Source organism: Pyrgilauda ruficollis, unplaced genomic scaffold (genome assembly GCF_017590135.1).
Source record: "Pyrgilauda ruficollis isolate IOZ18807 unplaced genomic scaffold, ASM1759013v1 scaffold2, whole genome shotgun sequence".
Classification (NCBI taxonomy): domain Eukaryota; kingdom Metazoa; phylum Chordata; class Aves; order Passeriformes; family Passeridae; genus Pyrgilauda; species Pyrgilauda ruficollis.
Genome location: NW_024519206.1, coordinates 25678073 through 25698248, shown reverse-complemented (window position 1 = coordinate 25698248; position 20176 = coordinate 25678073). Strand labels below are relative to the sequence as shown.

Genomic DNA, 20176 nt, shown 5'->3' with positions numbered 1-20176 from the left:
CTTTACTGAAACCCAAAGATTAGCATCTTTTCCTTGCTGTTAGTGATAAACTCAAAGACAAGCAGTTTTAGTCTCAGAGATTTTTAAAAATCTGTACCTTTTTGTTTTGTTTTCCTGCAAGAAATATCTTCTGGCTTTAACTTATGCAGACATTTTTTTTAAATAGATTTTCTTTAAGAGACAAGGACACTTTTGTGAGGCACCCAGGAGGATGCAGCCTTATGCTGGTATATACCACAATGCCAAAAGTGCAATGCTCATTCTAAATTCTGCATTAAAAAAATCCCAAGGAATAGGACCAAGGAGCAGTCTGCAAGTCTGATGGCAGAAGATGAGTTGAGAAACCACATGGACACTCCCTGACTACACCAACTTTCTTTTGCCTGGCTGACTGAAGGAATATTGCTCAACTAGGTACAGAAAATTACTTCAGTTACATTTTGTTTCCAACCCTAATGAGTGAGAATAGAAACTCCAGACTCTAATCTCATATCCACAATGTGTGTTCTCCTAGCCCCACAGATGTGGATGCACACATCCCACCTGTGCCCTGGGATAAGAGGACAAAGCACACACCTCCATGCCCATCTCAAACCATTGCCAGAAATGTCTGACAAGAAAACTAAAGAAGAATGCTGAAAGCTGACCAGAGATGCTGCCAAGTCACTACTTGGCACTCGAGAAGGATGGTGAAATGAGGCACAATTGAACCAAAAAAAAAAAAAAAAATTATCCCAAAGCTGACTTCAGAGGAGAGATCCATGAAGAGCCTATAATCTTTTTCTTTCCTGGGATTGAAGTGTGAGAGGGGATGGGGTGGACAGACTTCCTCTACCACATACTCAGTGCTCTGGATAAACCTCATTTTTTGCTGTTACTGTAGAAGTCGCTATCCAGGAGAGGGAGCACAAGCTCAACAAAATCTATTCCACTCCTGTCTTGCAGTGCAGGAAAGATGAATTGGGAAAGTGCAAGAGAGCAAGCAAGATTGAAGACATATTACTTACAAATACTTCAAAATATGATGCTTGCTAAGATGCAGATAAGGGGCAATGAATAGTTAGTGAAATTATTTGTGGATTCTCTACCCTTTGTAAGTCACAAATCATATTGTAAATAACATGAAGTTTAAATATTATTCTATAAAGCATTCATTACAGCAGTCTTCCCACCTTTGAAGGAAAAAAACCCACCTGAATCTGAACCTGAGTTATTTTAAGCTCCATCAGAACCCAAAATAAAAATCAGTCCTTGTCTAATGGGATGACTGTGCCTGCTGTGAGCTGGTAGTTGTGCATGCATCTCATGACCAAGATCTCTTATAAGATTTCTTGCTTGGCAGGACCAGGAATCCTGAAGTGTAACTTTGGTCCTTCAGTGCTAACATTTGCTTAATGGCCCAGGCAGCACTTGGCTCCTTCCATGCTTTCATCTGCACCCTATATGGGAAAAGGCCATTACAGAAACCTCTGTAGCACATCCTTGGTGTTTAAAAATTATAGACAGGCTGGGATCTTAATAGCAGTACCTTGATTATGCACAAAATCTATTCTATTCTATCCTAAACTACTCATGGTTTTTTAGCAAATCTTCAAGACTACCTCCCTTACATCTATGTAAACCTATGAAAAAACCCCACAGTACTTACACGTGAAAATTTTAACTGACAGAAAATTTTAACCTTTCCATTCTGGAGGGGTTAGAAATAGCAGAGAATAAAAGACCCAGCACTTGGATGCATGCTTGGAAGGAGGTAAGAAATTAGCCTGCAGCTGATTGCCCAGGGAGGGAATCACTATATTCGTCACCCATTGAAAAATTGCGTGCAGAATAACTAAGCATAAAATCATAACAAAGCATAAAGTTGACAGACAGAATAGGCTGAAGCATGTTAAAGAAGCTGAAACCCCATTTGCCATTGGGGAGAGAAAGGAGTGCTTTTGGCTCCCCTCTGGGAGGAGCTTCTGGGGCTCCTCAGACTGCAGTAGAGTAGGGAATACATCAGGCAGCCCTGTGCTAAGCAAGGAAGAGCAAGCAACCAGTTTTCTACACAACCACCAACTTCATTTCCCCTTCGTCCTGGCTCACTCTCAGCCCTGCTCCTACCTCTGCCAGCTCCTGCAACAACATCATGCACTCCAGCACTGCAGTTTCGTGTCTTGTCTGCCTCCCAAGACACTGACAAACATCCAGCCATGAGAGGGAAGGAAGTGAACCCGCCCGGATCCTCCTGAGTGTGTGACTCTATCTAACAGGACACTCCTGGGTCTCTCAGCAGAGGCAGGGAGCAGAGCTGCTGTGGAGCAGCTGCAGCTCTCAGGCGTCTCAGCCCAATGGCTCTCAGCCAAACTTAGCAAAAGTTCTGGAAGAAATCATGCCCTTGCTCATAATGAGGGATTGCAAAAACTGCAATCATGATGTTCACAGTTACAATCAGATGGAGAGAAAAATACAAAATTAAGACAATGCTACTGGTGCTGCGCTGTGATTTTCCTCTTTTGGAGGAAATGAGTTTAAGATTGGCAGGGCTTGATTCTGCTCCTCAGGAGCCAGAGGCTCCCCGGCCAATGCAATCTGGTCCTCCTCCTCCTCCAACAGACAGAGCAGCAGGAGCTCTTTTAACAACCAATCTTCTGCTGCAAAGGTCCCTGACACAGACTGTACTGTCCACAAGGACCCAGAGCCTCCATCTGTTGGGACATGGTGGCATAAAGCCCACAGCAGCCAGGCATGTGTCCTGTTCATGACCTCTCAGCAGTGCTCTCACACACATTCACACCCTCTGGGCCCAAAGCAACCGTGCCCTTGTCAACGGAGAACTCCTCAGGTGAAAAAATAAGTCTGGTCTGTTTGCAAAGGCATCTTCAAATTCACTAAAGCACCAGCAAATTTTGGCAGTGCCTGCAGGTGGCTCTTGGCCAGCAAAGCAAAGCAGAAGCTTAACTCAGCCCTCTGCTGCAGTGGCTGAGGTCTGGTGTGCCAAGGCAATCAGCTGAGGGACTGACAGTGCCTGCAGAAGGTCTGCAGTGTTGAAATCTGCCTCTCTGCAGGAACTGGGAAACACTCCTTTGCTTCACGGCAGGGCAAGGGGACATCTGTGGAACACACTCCCTGATTTTACCATGCCCTGGATGATATCCCTCATGAATTAAACAGACTCTTAAATGTTCAAATCCCCCCTGGACAGAGTGACACACATATAATGAGAAGGATGTGATGTTACTTTGGCTGCTAAGAAGTCTTCTTAGAAGTCTTGTAAGCCCAGTGCCTGATGCATGGGAAACCCATGGAATATGGCCAAGCCACATGGGAGAAGATATCACAGAATTGCAGCATGGTTTATATTGGAAGGGACCTTTTAAGGTCATCTAGTTTGAACGCCCTGCCACGGGCAGGGACACATCCTACTAGACCAGGTCATTCAAAGCCCCATACAACTTGGCCTTGAATACTGCAGAGGAGGAGCATCCACAGCTGCTCTGGGCAACTTGTGCTTCACCACCCTCACAGTCAAGAATTTATTCCTAACATCTCATCTAAAACTACCCTCTTTCATTTTAAGGCCATTCCCATGTCCTCATAAAAAGTCCCCTTCAGCTATCTCGTGGGCCTCTTTCAGGTACTGGAAGACTGCTGTAAGATATTCCCTAAGTCTTCTCTTCTTCAGACTGAACAACCCCAGATACCTCAGCCTTTCTTCACAGGAGAGGTGTTCTAGCCCTCTGATCATCTTCACAGCCCTTCTGTGCACTTGCTCCCACAGGTTCATGTCCTTCCTACACTGGGGATCCCAGAGCTGGATGCAGCACTGCAGGTGGGGTCACATGGGAACAGATTAGAGAGACAGAACTCCCTCCCTCACCCTGCTGGCCACGCTGCTTTTGATGCAGCCAGGCACGAGGCTGACTTTCTGGGCTGCAAGTGCACATGGCTGTGTCATGTCCAGCTTCTCATCCACCAGCACTTGCAAGCTCTTCTCCTCAGGACTCTCTCAATCCACCCATCACCCTGGTGCCTGGGTCCAGCCACTCACAGGACATCCAGAATAACATCTGTGTGCTGCCCATGGTCACCACGCTGGAGACAAACTGGTGGAGCTCTTGATAGAACACAGAAGAGCTGCTGCAAAGAGTTAGCTATGAGCAGCTAACAGCCACTGCATCTCTCCAGGGCTGATGAAAGGAAAAAAAGAGACGGAAAAAGGAACCAGGACCCACCAATCTAATGGGAGAAATATGGGGATACTATGCCCTGCATTAAGGGAGGCTGTACGTAGTAAACAATGCTCCTCAAATGCTCACCTGCGTCTTAGTAAGAATAAAAGATAGTAGAACAGGCATCTGTTAGCAAAATGGGAACAGAAACTCACATTTACTGCAGTACACACAGACAAACCAGTCCTTACTGCCCATATTTTGTGGACTAATTTGGAAGAAAGTGAAGAATAGTGGTAATTTTAAGCATGAAATTCATTTTGCAGGGTAATTCAGTACTTCAAAGTCACATGTGTGCACTACCATTTCCTTAGGAGACCACACCTGCATCCCACAAGTTTGGAGGAATCTGAATTTCTTCTTTTGTGAAAGACTAAGCCAAGAACAAGCATGGTCCAGCAATGTGCCTGCCATATGAAAATTAAAACATGAAATAAAGAGAACACCAACAGTCTAAATTTAGATGCAGTGGAAGTGCAGCTCAGTTGACTTCAGAAGAGCTACACATTTATCCCGTGTTTCAGTTCAGACTTTGGGGATTAAACAAATGATCCTTTTGTTTGCCTTCATCCTTTCCAATTTTAAAGTACGTGGACAAATACTTAAATCAGTAGCACTCAAAATAGCTCTGACTGGCTTCTGCAGCTCAAAAGGAACTACAATAGAACACACAGAAAAACACTCTTGAGTTATACAAGAGGGACATTAACACTTCCAAGTGACCGAACTTGCTGAGCCAGGCCAAGTTGAAAATCATCACACGAATAACCTTGCAACCCTTTCACATCTTTCTTGAGCAGTAAACAAAGGGCTAGACTTTTTCTGTTCCAGTTAGAAGACCAGCAACATTTACAATCTAAACTGCTTTGTTCTGCTTCGCAGGAAGTTAAACATAATTTGCAAGCTTCAAAGTAAAAACGAAATTCACAGAAATTAAGTAAAGAAATCCAGCTGCCTATTTCAAGCTCAGGGTCTAAATTCTGGTGTCATTTCATCCTGGTGTAAAGCCAGAGCAACTTATTTGAAATCAACAAAATTATTCTACATATTACATTCAAGTACTAAAGCAGGATTTGGTCTCTTTTCTCATTAGCAGCTGTCTGCAAATTTGACTTGGGTTTTCCAAAGAGCCTCCAATCATCCAAAAATTAAATATATAGAACCTATTTTTCTTGGAAGGAAAAAAAAATAATTAAGCTTTGCTCTGATAACAGATAGGTGTCATTTCCACAAAGCACTTAAAATAGGGTCTCAATTCTAGTGACTTTTCTTTCCTTTGGCAGAACTTGCTGTTACAGTAGCACAAAACCAGAAGGAACTTAATTTGAAAAAATGGCGTCAAAGCCAGTAGGATCGCCTGTGCTGTTTGTGTTAATTAGGAAAGACTGTAAGACAATGAGCAAGGGAAAAGCACGTTTGTTATGCTATGCATCACACAAATATGGGCAAAGAATATTGTGAGGCTGATAAGGGTATTTCTGAAATGCTCACTGAGACAAGTTTGCTCTTTTAAAAATTCCTTTGAATCAAGATAGCGTGCACGTGACAGCTGGCAGGAAAAACCCCTGCCTTACCTTTCAGAGTCTCCTGCAAACTCTGCGCACAGGCTGCCAGTTTGTGGCTGTCGTGGTTCTTCCCGGTGTTCTCTCCTGCGGAGGGTGGCAGGGCAAGGTGAAGGTTAACCACGGTCAGATCATTCATTCCAACCTGGGGGGCAAGGAGGAGAAATCAATGCCATGCACATGGGGAATGGACGGTCACAACGCAAAACCACGTGCCAGCTCCCAGTACTTTCAGTAAATCTGGGGCAGTAGGACTCACACTGCAGTGTGTGTGGTGTGTCTTGGTGTGTCTCAGTGTGGGGAGGAAGAGGAGGCCCAATGTCTAGCTCATTTGCATTTTGCAGCTTTGTTTGCAGTAACTGCATACTCTCTCAATTCTGGGGAAACTGGTTTGCATTAGCAAACAGCTTCCTTTCACCACTGTGGTGAAAAAGTCAGCAGAAAGAAGTCAGCTGCTTATGAAAATCAGTTTATGCAAAACCAGTTGTTAATAAGCTACAAATAATGTCATGGTCATTACAGGGGCTAATTACTACTGTCTTGTGATTAGCCCCGGCTTGTCACAGAGACTAACCAAGAAACTTAATGTGCCTTGAAAGGAGTTTTTGGCTGCCTGCAATTTCCTATTTACCTTCTGGGAATTACTTTGACCTATTTGTATGATCAATTAATTACTAATACTTTATTTATTAATAATTATTCAATTAATGCTTCTCTCAAAGCATTACCAGAGATGTCAAGTTCCCTAAACTGGACTCTTTCATCACAGCCTGTGTGGAGATGGGCTCTCTTTGCTCATATGTTTGCTCCAGCATATGCCCAAGAACTGGTTCCAGAAGTGATGATGTTCTTTTAGATAGGATTAGCCCTAGCGAAAAAGCTTTAAAATGGAAACTCTGAAGCATGACAGCAATATAACATAGGCCAGCCCAAGTCTCACTGGAGCACTGTGCCTTATACACACACATACTCATATATATATGTGTGTGTGTGCATATATATATATATATATATATATAAATTCATCTCCATAATTCATCTCCATTCTCCCTGCACTCATCCCTCTTTGTGGCACTGACAAGAATCCCAGCCCTGTGGCCTGGCTGCTATTGAGGATCCATTGACTCTCAGGTTCCCAAATACTCCTTTGCAGCACAGTTTGCTCCCACAGGAGCAAGGGAAAGGACTGACTGTAGTGAACTACCACATGTATTAAGGTGCATTAAGCACCTATCCATAATCAAGCCATGGGACAGTGATAAGAAAGCTCATGCAAATTTTTATCTGTGAGAAGGCTGTGTCTCTTTTCATCATAGCCAAATTATTTTAGTAAATGATCTGCAAGGTTGGACTGGCACTGTGGCAGATACCTTGAAATGTGCAAGATAAGGATGAGGATATGAGTGCCTCCCGTTGCCATTAGTCTGTGCAGTCTCCTGAGACGAGGCATCTTTCAGCTCAATGCCAGCTGTTGTATCCCAGAGGAAGCCAGAATATTCAACTCCCTGGAATTAGAAAGGAAAAAGAGAAATGCCAGTCACAAGATGGTAAAAACAAAACTTTCTGCCCAAATGTAGCTCCATATCTATCTATCTATCTATCTATCTATCTATCTATCTATCTATCTATCTATCTATCTCTACATCTATATTTATATATCTATATCTAGGCTTGGTGCCTGCTGAGGGCAGGAAGCCCAATTGGCTGTGCCCAAGCATAAAGGAGAAAAACCTTCCTGGGCTATCCGTGGAAGATACAGAGGACAAATAGGCTTCTTCAGTTTACCCTTTCCAAAACTCCCACCAGATGTGGGAGGAATGCTTCCTGGGAAGCTCCACTGACTTCACTGAAGAGTGAGTGTGCCAAGCTGAAACACTCATCGCTCTGTTACTCACAGCCCCTCACACCTGCACACTGGCTATTGGACACCCAGCTAATTCCAGCACTGTTCCAGTAAAGCCAAGGATTTAATAATATGTTTTATCTTCTACAGGCAGAGCATGGTCAGGACCACTGCAAGGCTGAAGGATGCTGCCCCTTGTGTGTGTGTTTGGGCTGATGCATCCCCATTTCCTCCTACTCCAGGCAAGGCATTGGGTACCTCTGAGCGTGGTCAGTAATGAGGCAGTTTGTTACACACATAATTATTTGTCTAACCATGAGTTTGGTGCCCTGAGGTCTCACTGGGTGACTGCTAGGGCTTGCGTAGATAATGCTGTGCACAGTTGTTCCTTCTCCACAGGCTCCACACCATCTCAGCCTTTTTCACCTGTAAGCTATAAATATCCCAGCCCCTTCAGTCTCTTAGTGTGAAATCTGGTCTAGACCTCTCAGCCCTGTCAATTTCTCTGTCTCTTTTCCAGCTTTTATGTTTCATGCTTAGCTCTCTGCTCCTTTCAGCTCTGCTTCATGATCCTGAATGAGGGTTTTTTTGATCACTTCATGACATGGAATTGGCATTTTCAGAAAGCTGTCTATGCTGGTCACACCAGCAGCAGTATCTAATTCAAACACTGTCAGCCTCTTCTCTCATCACCCAGACACCATTTCCCTTGGCATCATTCAAACCCACTTCCCTTAGCAAATCACAATTAAATCTATTGTAAGGAAGAGTTTTCTCCATTTCAACTGCAATAAAAATTGTTGAATGCTCCACTGACTTCCCAAGAGCCTTGAAAGGATTAAGGCTGGTTCAGATTCTTTGGCAGCTCCTTTGATAAGTCACCTTTAAAATACTGACAAAATTATTCCACCAGTAAGAAGCCTAAGGTCTAAAAAGATACAGGAAAAGATGTGAAATAATAAAACTGCTGTCAACAGCTGTTGGCTATTTCCAGGCTACAGACTTCATACCAACAAGGCAGTCAAAAGTAATTACCTGGTTGAAATACTCAGACCGTATGGAAGCACAAGCCAGAAGCACCATCCACAATTTTTTTAGCCCTACACACCATCCCAAAATCACCTTGTGCCAAAGATGCTGTGTTCTTTGGGTTACACTGTGTTATCTCACTGCATTTGTGTACACAGTGCCCAAACCTGACAGACTAACTAGCCCCAGAAAAAGAAGAGACTTTTTGGCCTACTGAAGGGTTCTACAGCTCAGCCAGATTCCTGTTAAAGCAGCTAAAAGCAAGAGTCAAGTAGATAAAATTTCTATTCTTAGTTTGGCTGCACATTTCTCCCAGAATTTTGGGAACTGTTCATCCTTATATCCCTATCTGTAAAACAAGGTGGATGATAATTTTTATTTAGTCACCCTGTAGTCAAAGCTGCTGTTGTTATCTTTGGAAGGACAGCTCAAGAAAGAACTGACTAAAGACTCTGAATTTAACATAGAAATTCTGAGATATTTATTAATAATTGTTGGTAAAAAAAGAAAAAGTGGAGGGAACAACTTTGCAACTTTGCACAACTATTTATATTCAGTGTTTTAATGATCTGGCCTAACAGGAGATCCCAAAGGAAAACTTCAGCCACAAATAAAGACGTCCTGAAGGGCATTTACATTCTGCACTGCAATTAAGTGTGAATTGTATTAAACTTTAGACACATTCAGACACTCTGTATCTTTCCAGACCCTTCTTGACACTGTGTTTCTGTCTAGCTAGAGTACAACCCTTGTGCTGCTCAGGTGGTAGGTTTTGGTTTGTTTGGGTTTATTTTCCCCTCATTCTTGAGTTTTTCTCAGAAGGGCAATAAAAGGAGGTGCACCTGCAAAAACATGAGTCCAAAACCAGTGAACGCTGATGCAACCTGGTTTGGAAAAGCCAAAATGAAGAAATGTGGACTCTAAGCATCATGGCTATAAGCTGTAGCCATGTATTTAGTAACAACAGTGCTCAGAATAGATAATTCTGGATCAATAGATTGCTGAAGACTGCCCCGTGTGCTATCAGGCACTACTTGTTACGTGACAGGTCTCAGATCCTGCTTCTACCCACAACAACATCCACACTGCAATAACTGCACCATGAGAGCGACCCTGTTCAGCAACAACAGTCTCCAGCTCAAGGAGGGCACTGCTCTGAAAACTCATTAGCACCCTTAAAGGTGAAAAAGAGAGATTTCCCTTGGGAGAAACTGCTTTTGGGCACTGTTAGTGATGTCCAGTACAGCTACACCTTGAATATTGTCAAGGGTAAGCAGGTGCAGATGTCACCACCTTAATAAATCAGTACCTCCCTGCAGTACACGTTTAAACACACATATAAATATATTCCCAGAGCAGAAGATGCTGCAGGGAAAAGCACAGTGCAACACAGTGCAGATTTCAAATGGAGTCCATAGTATTTTAAACACCTGTGCCGAGGACTCTGGGGAACAAAAAAGTTAAACTCTTCCAGGTGAGGATGGCAGGCTGCAGGGCTCCTCTGAGGGCTCTTCACTTGCAAACTAGGAAAATGGTAGAAAAATGGAAAGCCCTTCCAAATGCCAGCCAGTGCAGCATCAGGGAGCAAGCTCAGGTGACCTGCACAAAAAATGTTGAAAGTACTGCAGCCTGCCAGGGAAAAAACTCAGGACTCTTGCCTTGTCCAAATGTACGGCTTTTCATCTACATATCTGTACTGCTTTTGTCCACCTCCCCCAAAAGTATGCACACCAAATACACACACACATCTTCCTCCTTACAAGTGTGCCACAATTCTTCCAAAACATAAATTGTAAAGTCGAATTAAAAGCTATAGGAACAGCCAGCTTAAAAAACAAGAAATGCAAACCTCGCCAAAAAGGATTTGCAAAAAAGTGTTGCCTTGAACATTCAAAATATGTCCTTGGTTAGAGGGGGAAAAAAAGCAAAGCCAAAGTTCAGACTTAGGGATTAACGTACCTTGTGTAGCTGGCCTGAGGGTTTTTCAGAAACAACACCCTTCCAACATCCTCTAGGGCCCTTCCACTTGCGGATGTTTGGCAGCATCGGCTGGTTCAGCTCCATACAAAACTAGAGAGAGAGGAAAGGGGAAAAAAATAACATCAGCTTGGAGAGTTTTAAAAAACTTGCAAAATAAAGTGTGTAGTAAAGCACTGGTAAGAGGCAAAGAGGAGCACAGGCTGTGCTCTCTGCCTTCCCTGAAGGCTTGCAAAGGAGGTGGTCTGAGCCACATCCCAGGCTGACTCACCCTCGAATTGGAGATAAATAAAAACTAAAATAACTCAGTGCAAATCCTGCAAGGAGAACATTTATCCCTCAGACCCTTTTCTTTTCCTCCAGAAAAGAAAAGTAGCCTTTCCTCCAGAGCTACTTGTTTGATTGGAAAGAGGTTTCCTCTGTGCTGCCTCCGAGGATGCTGGCTGCACCATACCCCACCCCTGTCTGGGGCTTCACAAACAGCTGCAGAATCCTCCTGGGAGGAGCAGGCCCCCATAGCGTGGCTGGCCCCACTCCAACAACCCAGCCACGGGCACGACATGAGAGGAAGGGTGTAGACCAAGCTCAGTAGCTGGAATTTTGGGGTTAAGGCTCCTCTGACTTTACACCAGGGACACATGCTCAATTTCCTCCGCGCATGAAGGAAGCAGCTGCACACTTGCACGCAGTTCTAGCACGTCCTTCTCATACTTCCCAGAGGTGCTCATCTCCTTGGTCACTGCTGAACAGCCACAGCACTCAGACACCATTACATGTCCAAGCTCAGAGCTAGAGAGGCTGCATCCTAATGCCCAGCAGATCAGAGATACCAGAACTGTGGACACTGGAGAGCCCCCGAGTCCACCTGTGTAACATCTTGAGATTTAAATAAAAGTAACTAACTAGCTAACTAAATAAATAAATAAATAAGAAAAACCACCCTGGAATTTCTGGGATCTGAAACTCCTTGGTACAGACAATATGGAATACTTTTTGTTAGGAGTTTTTCAAAACCAGGCTCAGCAGGAGCTAGAGTCCTTTGCAAGGCTGATGTTAACTCCAGGCAGGCTCTGGCTGGAAGTTGGCAGGGATAGGCAGCAGTCAGATGCCCTGGTTGTGGGGAAAGGGGCTGGGAAAAAGTCCTCTCTATGAAAGAGCAACAGGGATTTCCACTGTGCATCTTCTTGCATCATATGGAGAAACTGGATTGAAATGCAGAGGCTTTCACAGCGAAGAAGGATCTCAGACAAAATCTTAGATCCAGAACACCCCTCCAGATCAAGCAGCAATTTAACAAAGGATTTGCAAGGTAAAGAATAACCTCATGTGCACAGTGACTCTTTGCAGTGGGACATGCCTAACACAGTTTGAAGAAATACAGAGCTGCACGGATATAAGTATTTCCTACATGGACATCAGTAAAATGATGGGATAGTTATTTTCATATTTATCTTTTGATTCAGAAACTAAAATCAAGTCCTGATCTTTCACTGACTCCCTTGTCTGCAAGTTCAGCATCCTGCAGGCTGAAGCTGTAGGCATTGATTCTCAGATACACACAACCCAGGCACCTGTATCTGCCTCAGAAGACCAAGAGCTGTTTTGGTTGCACATCCGAAGCAAAAACATTTGGCACAGCCTTTAAAACAGTTTTCTGACGTGCAGAGGTTGGCTGGGGCTTCTTATTCAAGATGCCATAGTAACATATCACATTGTTGCCCATTATGTACCTTCAGGCAGTGCTGGGGCTGGGCTGATTTATGGAACTCGGAGGCAGGTAGGGTGTTTGCACAGCCTGGGAACACAGCTCTGCTCTCAGCTGATCACCAGGTGCTACCCCAGCTAATACAATAAATCACAGCAGCGATAATTAATCACTCCTGATGCCTTTCTGATGTCTTCAAACCAAGTGGATTTGATCAATGAGTTTTCTAACACTTAAATAATTTGAATCAGAAAAACAAAAATATTGTTGAAATTAGAAGTTTAAATGTAACCTGACAAAAGACTTATCTCTAGGTTGCAGCTGCCTAGAAGGTCCAGCTGGCATAAAGCTGTGACAGGACTGAAAAAATCCTACAGAAACCATCACTTTATTAAAAATTGTATCTGTGGTCTACTAGTTTGAATAGTTTGTTTCCTTCAAAGTGATTTTTTTTTTTTTTAAGGCCTTGATTTGACTTTGTGGAAACAAAAAGACAACAAATAAGATTACATGGTTTGTTCAGGAAAAAAAGCCCATTCTGGGTATGGCTGCAGCCATGGAGAACTTGGCCTACAGCAGCTGATTTCAATCTGTACTCATTTTCCAAGGCTTACAGGCACACATATTTTGAAGCCGTGACAGCATACTTGCTGAGGTCATGTTTTTTTTTCCTGAAGTGAGAATGGCATTTTTCAAATCATGTTGTTCTGCCCACAAAACCCAACGTCAACCAACATTACGCTTTCCCTCATGCAGCAAAAATATACAGACAAGTTCCTAGTCCATGCTGGAAATGAAAAAAAATGCCTTTCCTCTTTTGCAAAGCTAAGTTAGAGCTATGCCAACCCCTTTGAGAGGCAATTCTTCACGTGGTAAAGAAAAACAAAAATTAAAGTCTCAGTCAATCAAAACAACTCCCCCCTCCCCCCCAGAAAAAATCCTCCTAAAGAAAAAAGCTCTAGCTTTGTTTTTATCTAGAGTCTTTCAAGCTGCAAGTTTCCTGAAATTCAATCACCTTCTTCATTATAACCTACACATTCCAAGTCAAAGCTCACACACTGTGAGACCAACAGCACCCAGGCTTATTTACACAGATGCCCTGTGGTCTGTCCTCCAGCTGGGTGCTGGTTTTTGTGGGATAGGCAGTGCTGCCCGGGAGCAGGAACATGGCAGCACCAGGCTCCAAGGCATGCTCGAAACAAAAGGAAGTCTGTGCTTCTGAGTGGTCAACCTTCTTGTGCCAGGTAACTACCTGTCCATTGGATTCAATGATCTTTAAGGTTTTCTCCAACCAAAAACTAGTCTGCAGTTCTATGATTGCCCCGTCTGCAGTTCTATGATTGCCCCTGTCTGGCATACAAGGCACCAATAAGAGCCACTATCCCAGGAACTGGGACAAGCAATTGCAATTGCTGATAAGCAACACGTCATTTTTCCAAGAAGGGAGGATCCAAAGAAGCAATTGCTCTTTGTCCACCATGATAAAGAGCTGGCACCTGTCCCTCCCTGTCTGTCCAGAAGCAGAGACAGGTACTTATGGCTGAATTCAGAAGAGAACAGAGGGCAGCTGGAAGAAGCTGGAGAAATGCACATTTGAGGAGTGACTGGAGAAGTGAAGGCAAGGGGTCTTGGACTCATTTGGGAGTAGGGAAAAAAAGCATGTGCTGGGCTGGCATAAGGCAGTTACACACCCACCTGCCTCCCCAGGGCACTCCAAGCACATCTAACTTGGGCATGAAGTTCAGTCTCTTCCAGTGCAGTAACTCTGCCCACTAGCAGACCTGCCAGCGAGTGCTCTGCAATTCTGCACACAAGCAGCCTCCACCACCTCTTCCTCAGGATGCCCTGGTTACTCTGTGTTTTATTTTGGGGTGCTATTTGTGCAGCCAACCCTGCTTGTGCAGCAGGGTCATCCTTCCCAGATGATGACACCCCTCCATGCTGAACATCTTGGCCTGCCAAGTGTTACTCCTGTAATGCCAGGTCTGGGGACCATCCTGAGCCAGCAACCTCCCTTGTGGTGAATGTCTTTTGATCAAAAAGAAGATTGGCTACTCCTAGACCCTGAGGAAACTAAATGTGACCAAGGAAAACAATGCCTTAGGGCTTAATAAATTACACATTTCTTATTAGCCAGGGCTTACTCTTTGGAGGATACCTTTGTTTCCAACCTGAAGTCAGAGCAGAGGCTGTGAGAAGGGCACGGGGAGAAAGAGCAGTCAAGAAGAGATTGCAGAGTGAGCCTGTTGTTGTGGCATGATATGTCTAGATGCAGTAATCATCACCTGAACTTCAGAAAGGCACTCAAAACAATTAAATATCCATTTTGGTTAACCACCACAGAAGCTGTCAGGCCAAAAGGGCACTGCAGTTGAGGTAAACTACTTTCTTCATCAAAGAAAAGGTGATTTTGGTTCCTCTTAATTGAGGAGATGAGAACAACAGAATAAATTTTCCCTTTCTAGATGTCACATATGCACAGTTACTTTTTTTTTTTTTTTTTAATAAGCACTAGAGGGAGCAGCTTTAATGAGTACCAGAGATGAGTAGAAACTTCTATCAAGTCCTTATCATCTCAGCTATGTGTAGGTGTCATATTAGCAAAGATTTGTCTTTCCATGGGGAAAGACACTTGCAGTTTGAGGTAAGGGCTGTTTTGTGCTACAGAGCATCTCCCAGTATGGAGGACTAGGTGCACCAGGAAGGGTAAACAGAAGAGCTCTAAGATAAACCTTGTAAACTGAGCAGTGGCACTTGAGGAGAAGGCCCCCAACACTCTCCAATAAAAATCCCATCCTGAAATATGATCTAGTTTATTTCTGATAGAAGATACAACAAAATTGACAGTGGCTTCATGAGACCATCTGGCAATGCTCATTTTTAATCCATACTTGATTTCCCTGTTCTAGCCCTTTGTACTGTATAAATTAAAAATTAAATGCACATTATCCTTTCTTTATTTATCCAAATGGACTGTACGTTTATTTCTAATTGAAAAAGCAGACTTGAACACACATAATCCAAATCCAACCTACCACAGGACACACAGCTGGCTCACCCTAAGGAAGCCTGACCTAGAAAGCCAGGAGCAGTAATGTTACAAGTATTTCCAAGAACCTGAAACCAACACCTTTGGTTTTCAAGCAAAACTTCCTGATCTGACTTCCAGAAGATAGTGTTTTGTTAGATCAGGTTTGTGAGGAATAAAAGCAGAGTTGGGGGCTGAAGAGACTTGTCGGTGCTGTATTTTATTGTGCTGGCTATTGAGATAGGGAAAAGTCAGAGGCTTCAGGACTGTTGCCCTGGTGTAGGCACACCCTGCTGCAAGGCAAGTCAAAAGGAAATCAAAGACACAGCAGGACCAGGATGCTCAGCACACTGAATGCACTTCCCACAGGCTGGAGCAACTCAGGAAGGGGACACAGAGAAGCATCAGGTGTTTCAGTTTCATCTGGATTCTCCTACAACCAAATGTAACAGCACGGAAGGAAGCATTATTAGGATTAAAGCCTGAAACTGACAAGAATGTTGTCTCAGGCCTTCACTGCTTGTTTGCCTTTCTCTCAAGCATATCCCTTTCCTGTTTGCGACACAGTTGAAAAACACACCCGTGAGAAGGAGATGCATCCCCTGCCATGCGGGATGCACTCACTGCCTCTATTCCATATAAGTGGCATGTGGGAAAACTGGGGTGACCTTATGTTAAGTTAATATATGTTCATTTTTCACATGCCCATTCAAATAGTCCCTTTCAGGAAGACTTCATTAAAGACTGCATCATCTTTACTGCTTGTGTTGTTCATGTATTGATATTAGACAAAGGTAGGTGGGGGTCTGATAGGCAGGTAATTATAAGTGCTTTCAAAGGAGAACAACCCCTCCTTCAGGGAATCAGTTTCAGTCTTAGCCACAGGTATATATTTGTGATGGAAAAAGTTTTCTCTTTCTCAATATTGTACAAAATTCTACAATGATATTAGAGCTGAGGAAATAATTTTTAAAAATTTAAAAGTTTGGGAGAAAAATTCTAGAACAAAGAAATAAAATAAAAAAGGAATCAATCCACTGAACAGGCAAAGGCCATAGATTCATGCCTGGAAAACTTATCTGCCCATTTGGCCATGCCAGCATGTCCTATTTGTACTGGGTCATTGAGACCTGGGGCAATACCTTCCCATCCTTTCTGTACTGATTTGTTGTTCCTAGAACTAAATCAAAACATCCAGATTCATGACCAAATAAATTCTTGCTACCCTCCACATTCTTCACATTACCCAATTCACCCTTGAAAAAGCTATACATACTCATTTCAAGAGGTGAAATCAAGGCAGAGCCCTTCAGCACAGCCAAATATTCACCCCTTGTCTTTCTTCAGAAATAATACGGGACCCATAGGCGCAGTCACCACTTCTGCATACCATTGTGTATTATGGACATACAAAGCTCATTTGTTGGGATAATGTGCAAACTGGGGTCCTAAAGCTTGGTCCATCTGAAGGCACCTATAGCTTTTTCCTCAACTCAAGAAGGATTCATTTTTTCCTGGAAAATGTGCTGCTTCTGCTTCTTGAAGAGCACACCAGTAATTCAGACACCCACAGAGGAAGGATTTCTTTCCTTTGAAGATCAGATTCTCACTCAGCTCTGGAATGATAGCTCCAGGCACTATGTTATGGACCACAGAGCAAACACTTACCATACCACAGCCTCACCCCCGTTAGCCTTGTGGTGGCCTGAATTCCCAGCTTTGCTGCAAAAACCACATCTAAGCTTTATACTTTTAAAAAAGGAAACCTTCAGGACTGAGCTTCTCAGAGGAGACAGGATAAGGAAGGATCATTTTTCAAGCCTAACTATGCATAGGCTAAAAACTAAGTGGTCCAGTCCCTCTGCCTGCTTCAGAGGTGGGTAATTCCATGTCTGCAGAGTGGCACTGCTCACAAAGTGTCAGAGGAGACCATCATTTAAGGCACCCTGGGGTTAGGCAGCAGCTAAATGATGCTTGGCAGGATTGGAAGGTTTTTCAAACTGAAGGCATTGTTTCCCACATCAGGTATTTGAGCCCCTTCATGAGCTTGACTCTCTTTTGAACCAGCCCATGGATGTGGATCCAGCTGGACATGGGCCCCTCTCCTGCCACTGCTGTGTTACTCACCCATTGTGCTTCGGGAATGTGCCGGAAATAATTATGCTGCTAAGTTTAACATTATCTCAGCTATCAAAAGTGTGTGATGGTTTGTTTCCATATACAAACTTGTTGGAATCAGACCACTTTTTGTTTTCCTAAGGCAGAATTTACAGGATCCATTGGGAAGTGGTAAGAGCCTAAGTTTGCACTCCCAAGTTACTTGCTTTCCCTTTTAAGTACTTACTTTGGAAAAACTTAGGAGAAACAGTGAGTTTCTACACTACCCTCCCAGATGAATTACAGCTCACCACAGCCACTCAAATGCTTACTTTTCTGTACTATCTAAGAGGAAATTACTGTCATAATCTTTGAATATATGATTAAAAAAACATATTGTTGCCCACAAACCCAGTTCTTTGCTCACCTTTAAACACTGTTCCCAGGACAACAATGCAGAGCATTCACTGGCCTGTTCTCCTACCTTCAGCCTAAACAAAGGTGATTATTTGTATAAACAGTGTCTTTTTATAGATCTTCAAAAGGAAGACAAGGAAGAACCTTTGGTGCAGAGCAGCAAAACAACAACTGAAAGAGTCAATACAATAACTCCACTAACATATTTTTAGTGCTGGGGGCACTAGAGAAGAATTATGAGATGTTCAGCTGCCTATCGTCAAAATTGAATACCCACTGCCTTTCATCCAGTTTGCCATTTAATGGGAAGGTGTCTACAGAGATCCTTGGTAGAAATCTATGCTGTCCTTTCCCTTTGGAAGGGGGACAGCCATATCTACCAGGCCTTTATGTAGAAAATTTGTGGGTTCTTAATTTTTCATGTTTCCATTCATAAGTTGAGCTTTTTCCTTGTACTTTGCAGGATAGACTCATTTGGCAGAAGATATTTCCTTGACTACTTCTTTTCTTACTCCTAAAGACTTTTTATTTTAAACATAATTCATAAATTAAGGCTCAAGAGACCATCAAGCATAGTCACAATTTTTTTCTTGAAGTCTTTTCAAGACAGTGTTTTATACTTCATAAGTAGGCACTATAATCATTAACAGCTATAATGGCATGCCAAGGGGATTGACATGATATAAAAAGGAATAAAAAGATGCCCTGATGACTGTGAGAATATTTTTTTTATCACACTGGTTTTACCAAAGTTGAATGTTTGAGTTCAAGTAGTTGCACTGTGTTGTCATCAAACAGTACCCAGCTCAATTGAGTAGCTGTGCTAAAATCACAGAACCACAAAAATCATGAGCATCCATGCAGCAGTTGCCTGGAGACCTAAACTATGTGTGCATTTGGACTGGATTGCATCAGGTACTGGGCAACCAGGAGTCAATGGCTTCCTGGGAACACCTTTTTATGGTTTTGATTTGGTTTTTGTTTGTGTGGCTTTTGGATGTTTGCTGGTTTTGGGGTTTTTGTGGGGTTTTGTTGGGGTTTTTTAGTTTGTTTGGGAGGTTTTTTTTTATTTTTCCTTAGGGCCTGGGGGTTTGGTTTTTTATGCTTAATCCTGGGTCAATTATTTTCCCATGAAACCCGGGAATCAATTTCTGTGGTGTGGTGTAAAATGACACCATTGTGAATACAGCCTTACTCACCCAGGAACTACCAGGACTGCACAAGGTGACAATGAGTTTATCAGAACCTAGCCCTTAATATAGAAAGCAAATAGAGAACCATCCCATGAAACATGAGATACAAAAGTGATAAGGAACAGTAGATTATTCACTGACTAAAAGCACCCCAAACAAACTGACTGGTGAGCTCTATTGATTTGCCATCATCTGAATCTCCTCATCTGCATGCCACCTTCAGCCAGAGGAGAAGAGGAAGGGGGGAAATGTTCTAATGCAAAAGAAGAACAAATAAAACTGAAAAGGAACAGGGAAATCACAATATTTGGATGTTATTAATCAAAGAAAGCTGCTTAAGCATGTAAGCTCAGGTCTCCCTCCATCTCATGATCAAACTTCACTGATATCTAGAGGTAATAGTGAGTGAGTTGGGTGTTTTGTGGCTTCATTTCTTTCCTACTGTTAGCATTACTGATTTACATCTCTGCTTAGAGCAAGCATTCTTTCCCATGGTAAGAACACAAAAACAAGGAAGAAAGAAACATCTAATATGACTCACAAGCATTGCCAGCCTCAAATATTTATTCTTCCTTCAGGCATTGATTACACCACCCTACACCACTGTGCCATCTTCTGTAAAGTTATTTTAATCTGCCTCACCTCCTAATTTTTTTTTTTTTTTTTAATGCTTGTTATCTGGAGGATCTCTCCCAGGCTGCTAGCACTAGGCCATGTTATCCTACCTTTTAAAATTTTTTTAAAAAATCACATACTCTTTTCTTGTTTGTTTTTACAGCTCTAGCCCTTAATTCAAAGAGCCCAATTTGATATTGATTTCTCTCTGAAACAGCTCATTCTTTATTTATAAGTTTCCATGAGTAATAATACATTGTTTTCTGTCTGTCCTTACTAGCATGCCCTCCACGGAGTGTACAGGACTATCCTTCAACCCTGACCAAAGTTCTGCTCTAACAGATGCCACAGATTCTGGCTTCCCAAAGAGAGCATATGTATTACTATCAAAAATTATTTGGGATGACATTAAAACACCCTTGCTGCTATGTCAATATATTAAAAAAGGAAAAGAAAAGCAACAAAACCAAAAAACACTCTTCCTCAAATTGCTGAA

At 42.9% G+C, this 20176-nt stretch overlaps 1 protein-coding gene across 1 annotated transcript in view; it reads right to left on the bottom strand.

Annotated features, from left to right (window-relative positions):
• The window catches only part of EEPD1 (endonuclease/exonuclease/phosphatase family domain containing 1), a 63927-nt gene that overhangs the window by 3701 nt on the left and 40050 nt on the right, over positions 1–20176 (bottom strand). Inside the window, exons 3-5 of the mRNA XM_041466471.1 lie at positions 10608–10718; positions 7147–7281; positions 5789–5921 (exon numbers count right to left, since the gene is read on the bottom strand). Of these exons, the coding sequence (XP_041322405.1) occupies positions 5789–5921; positions 7147–7281; positions 10608–10718 (379 nt within the window). The remainder of the gene's footprint in view (positions 1–5788; positions 5922–7146; positions 7282–10607; positions 10719–20176) is intronic.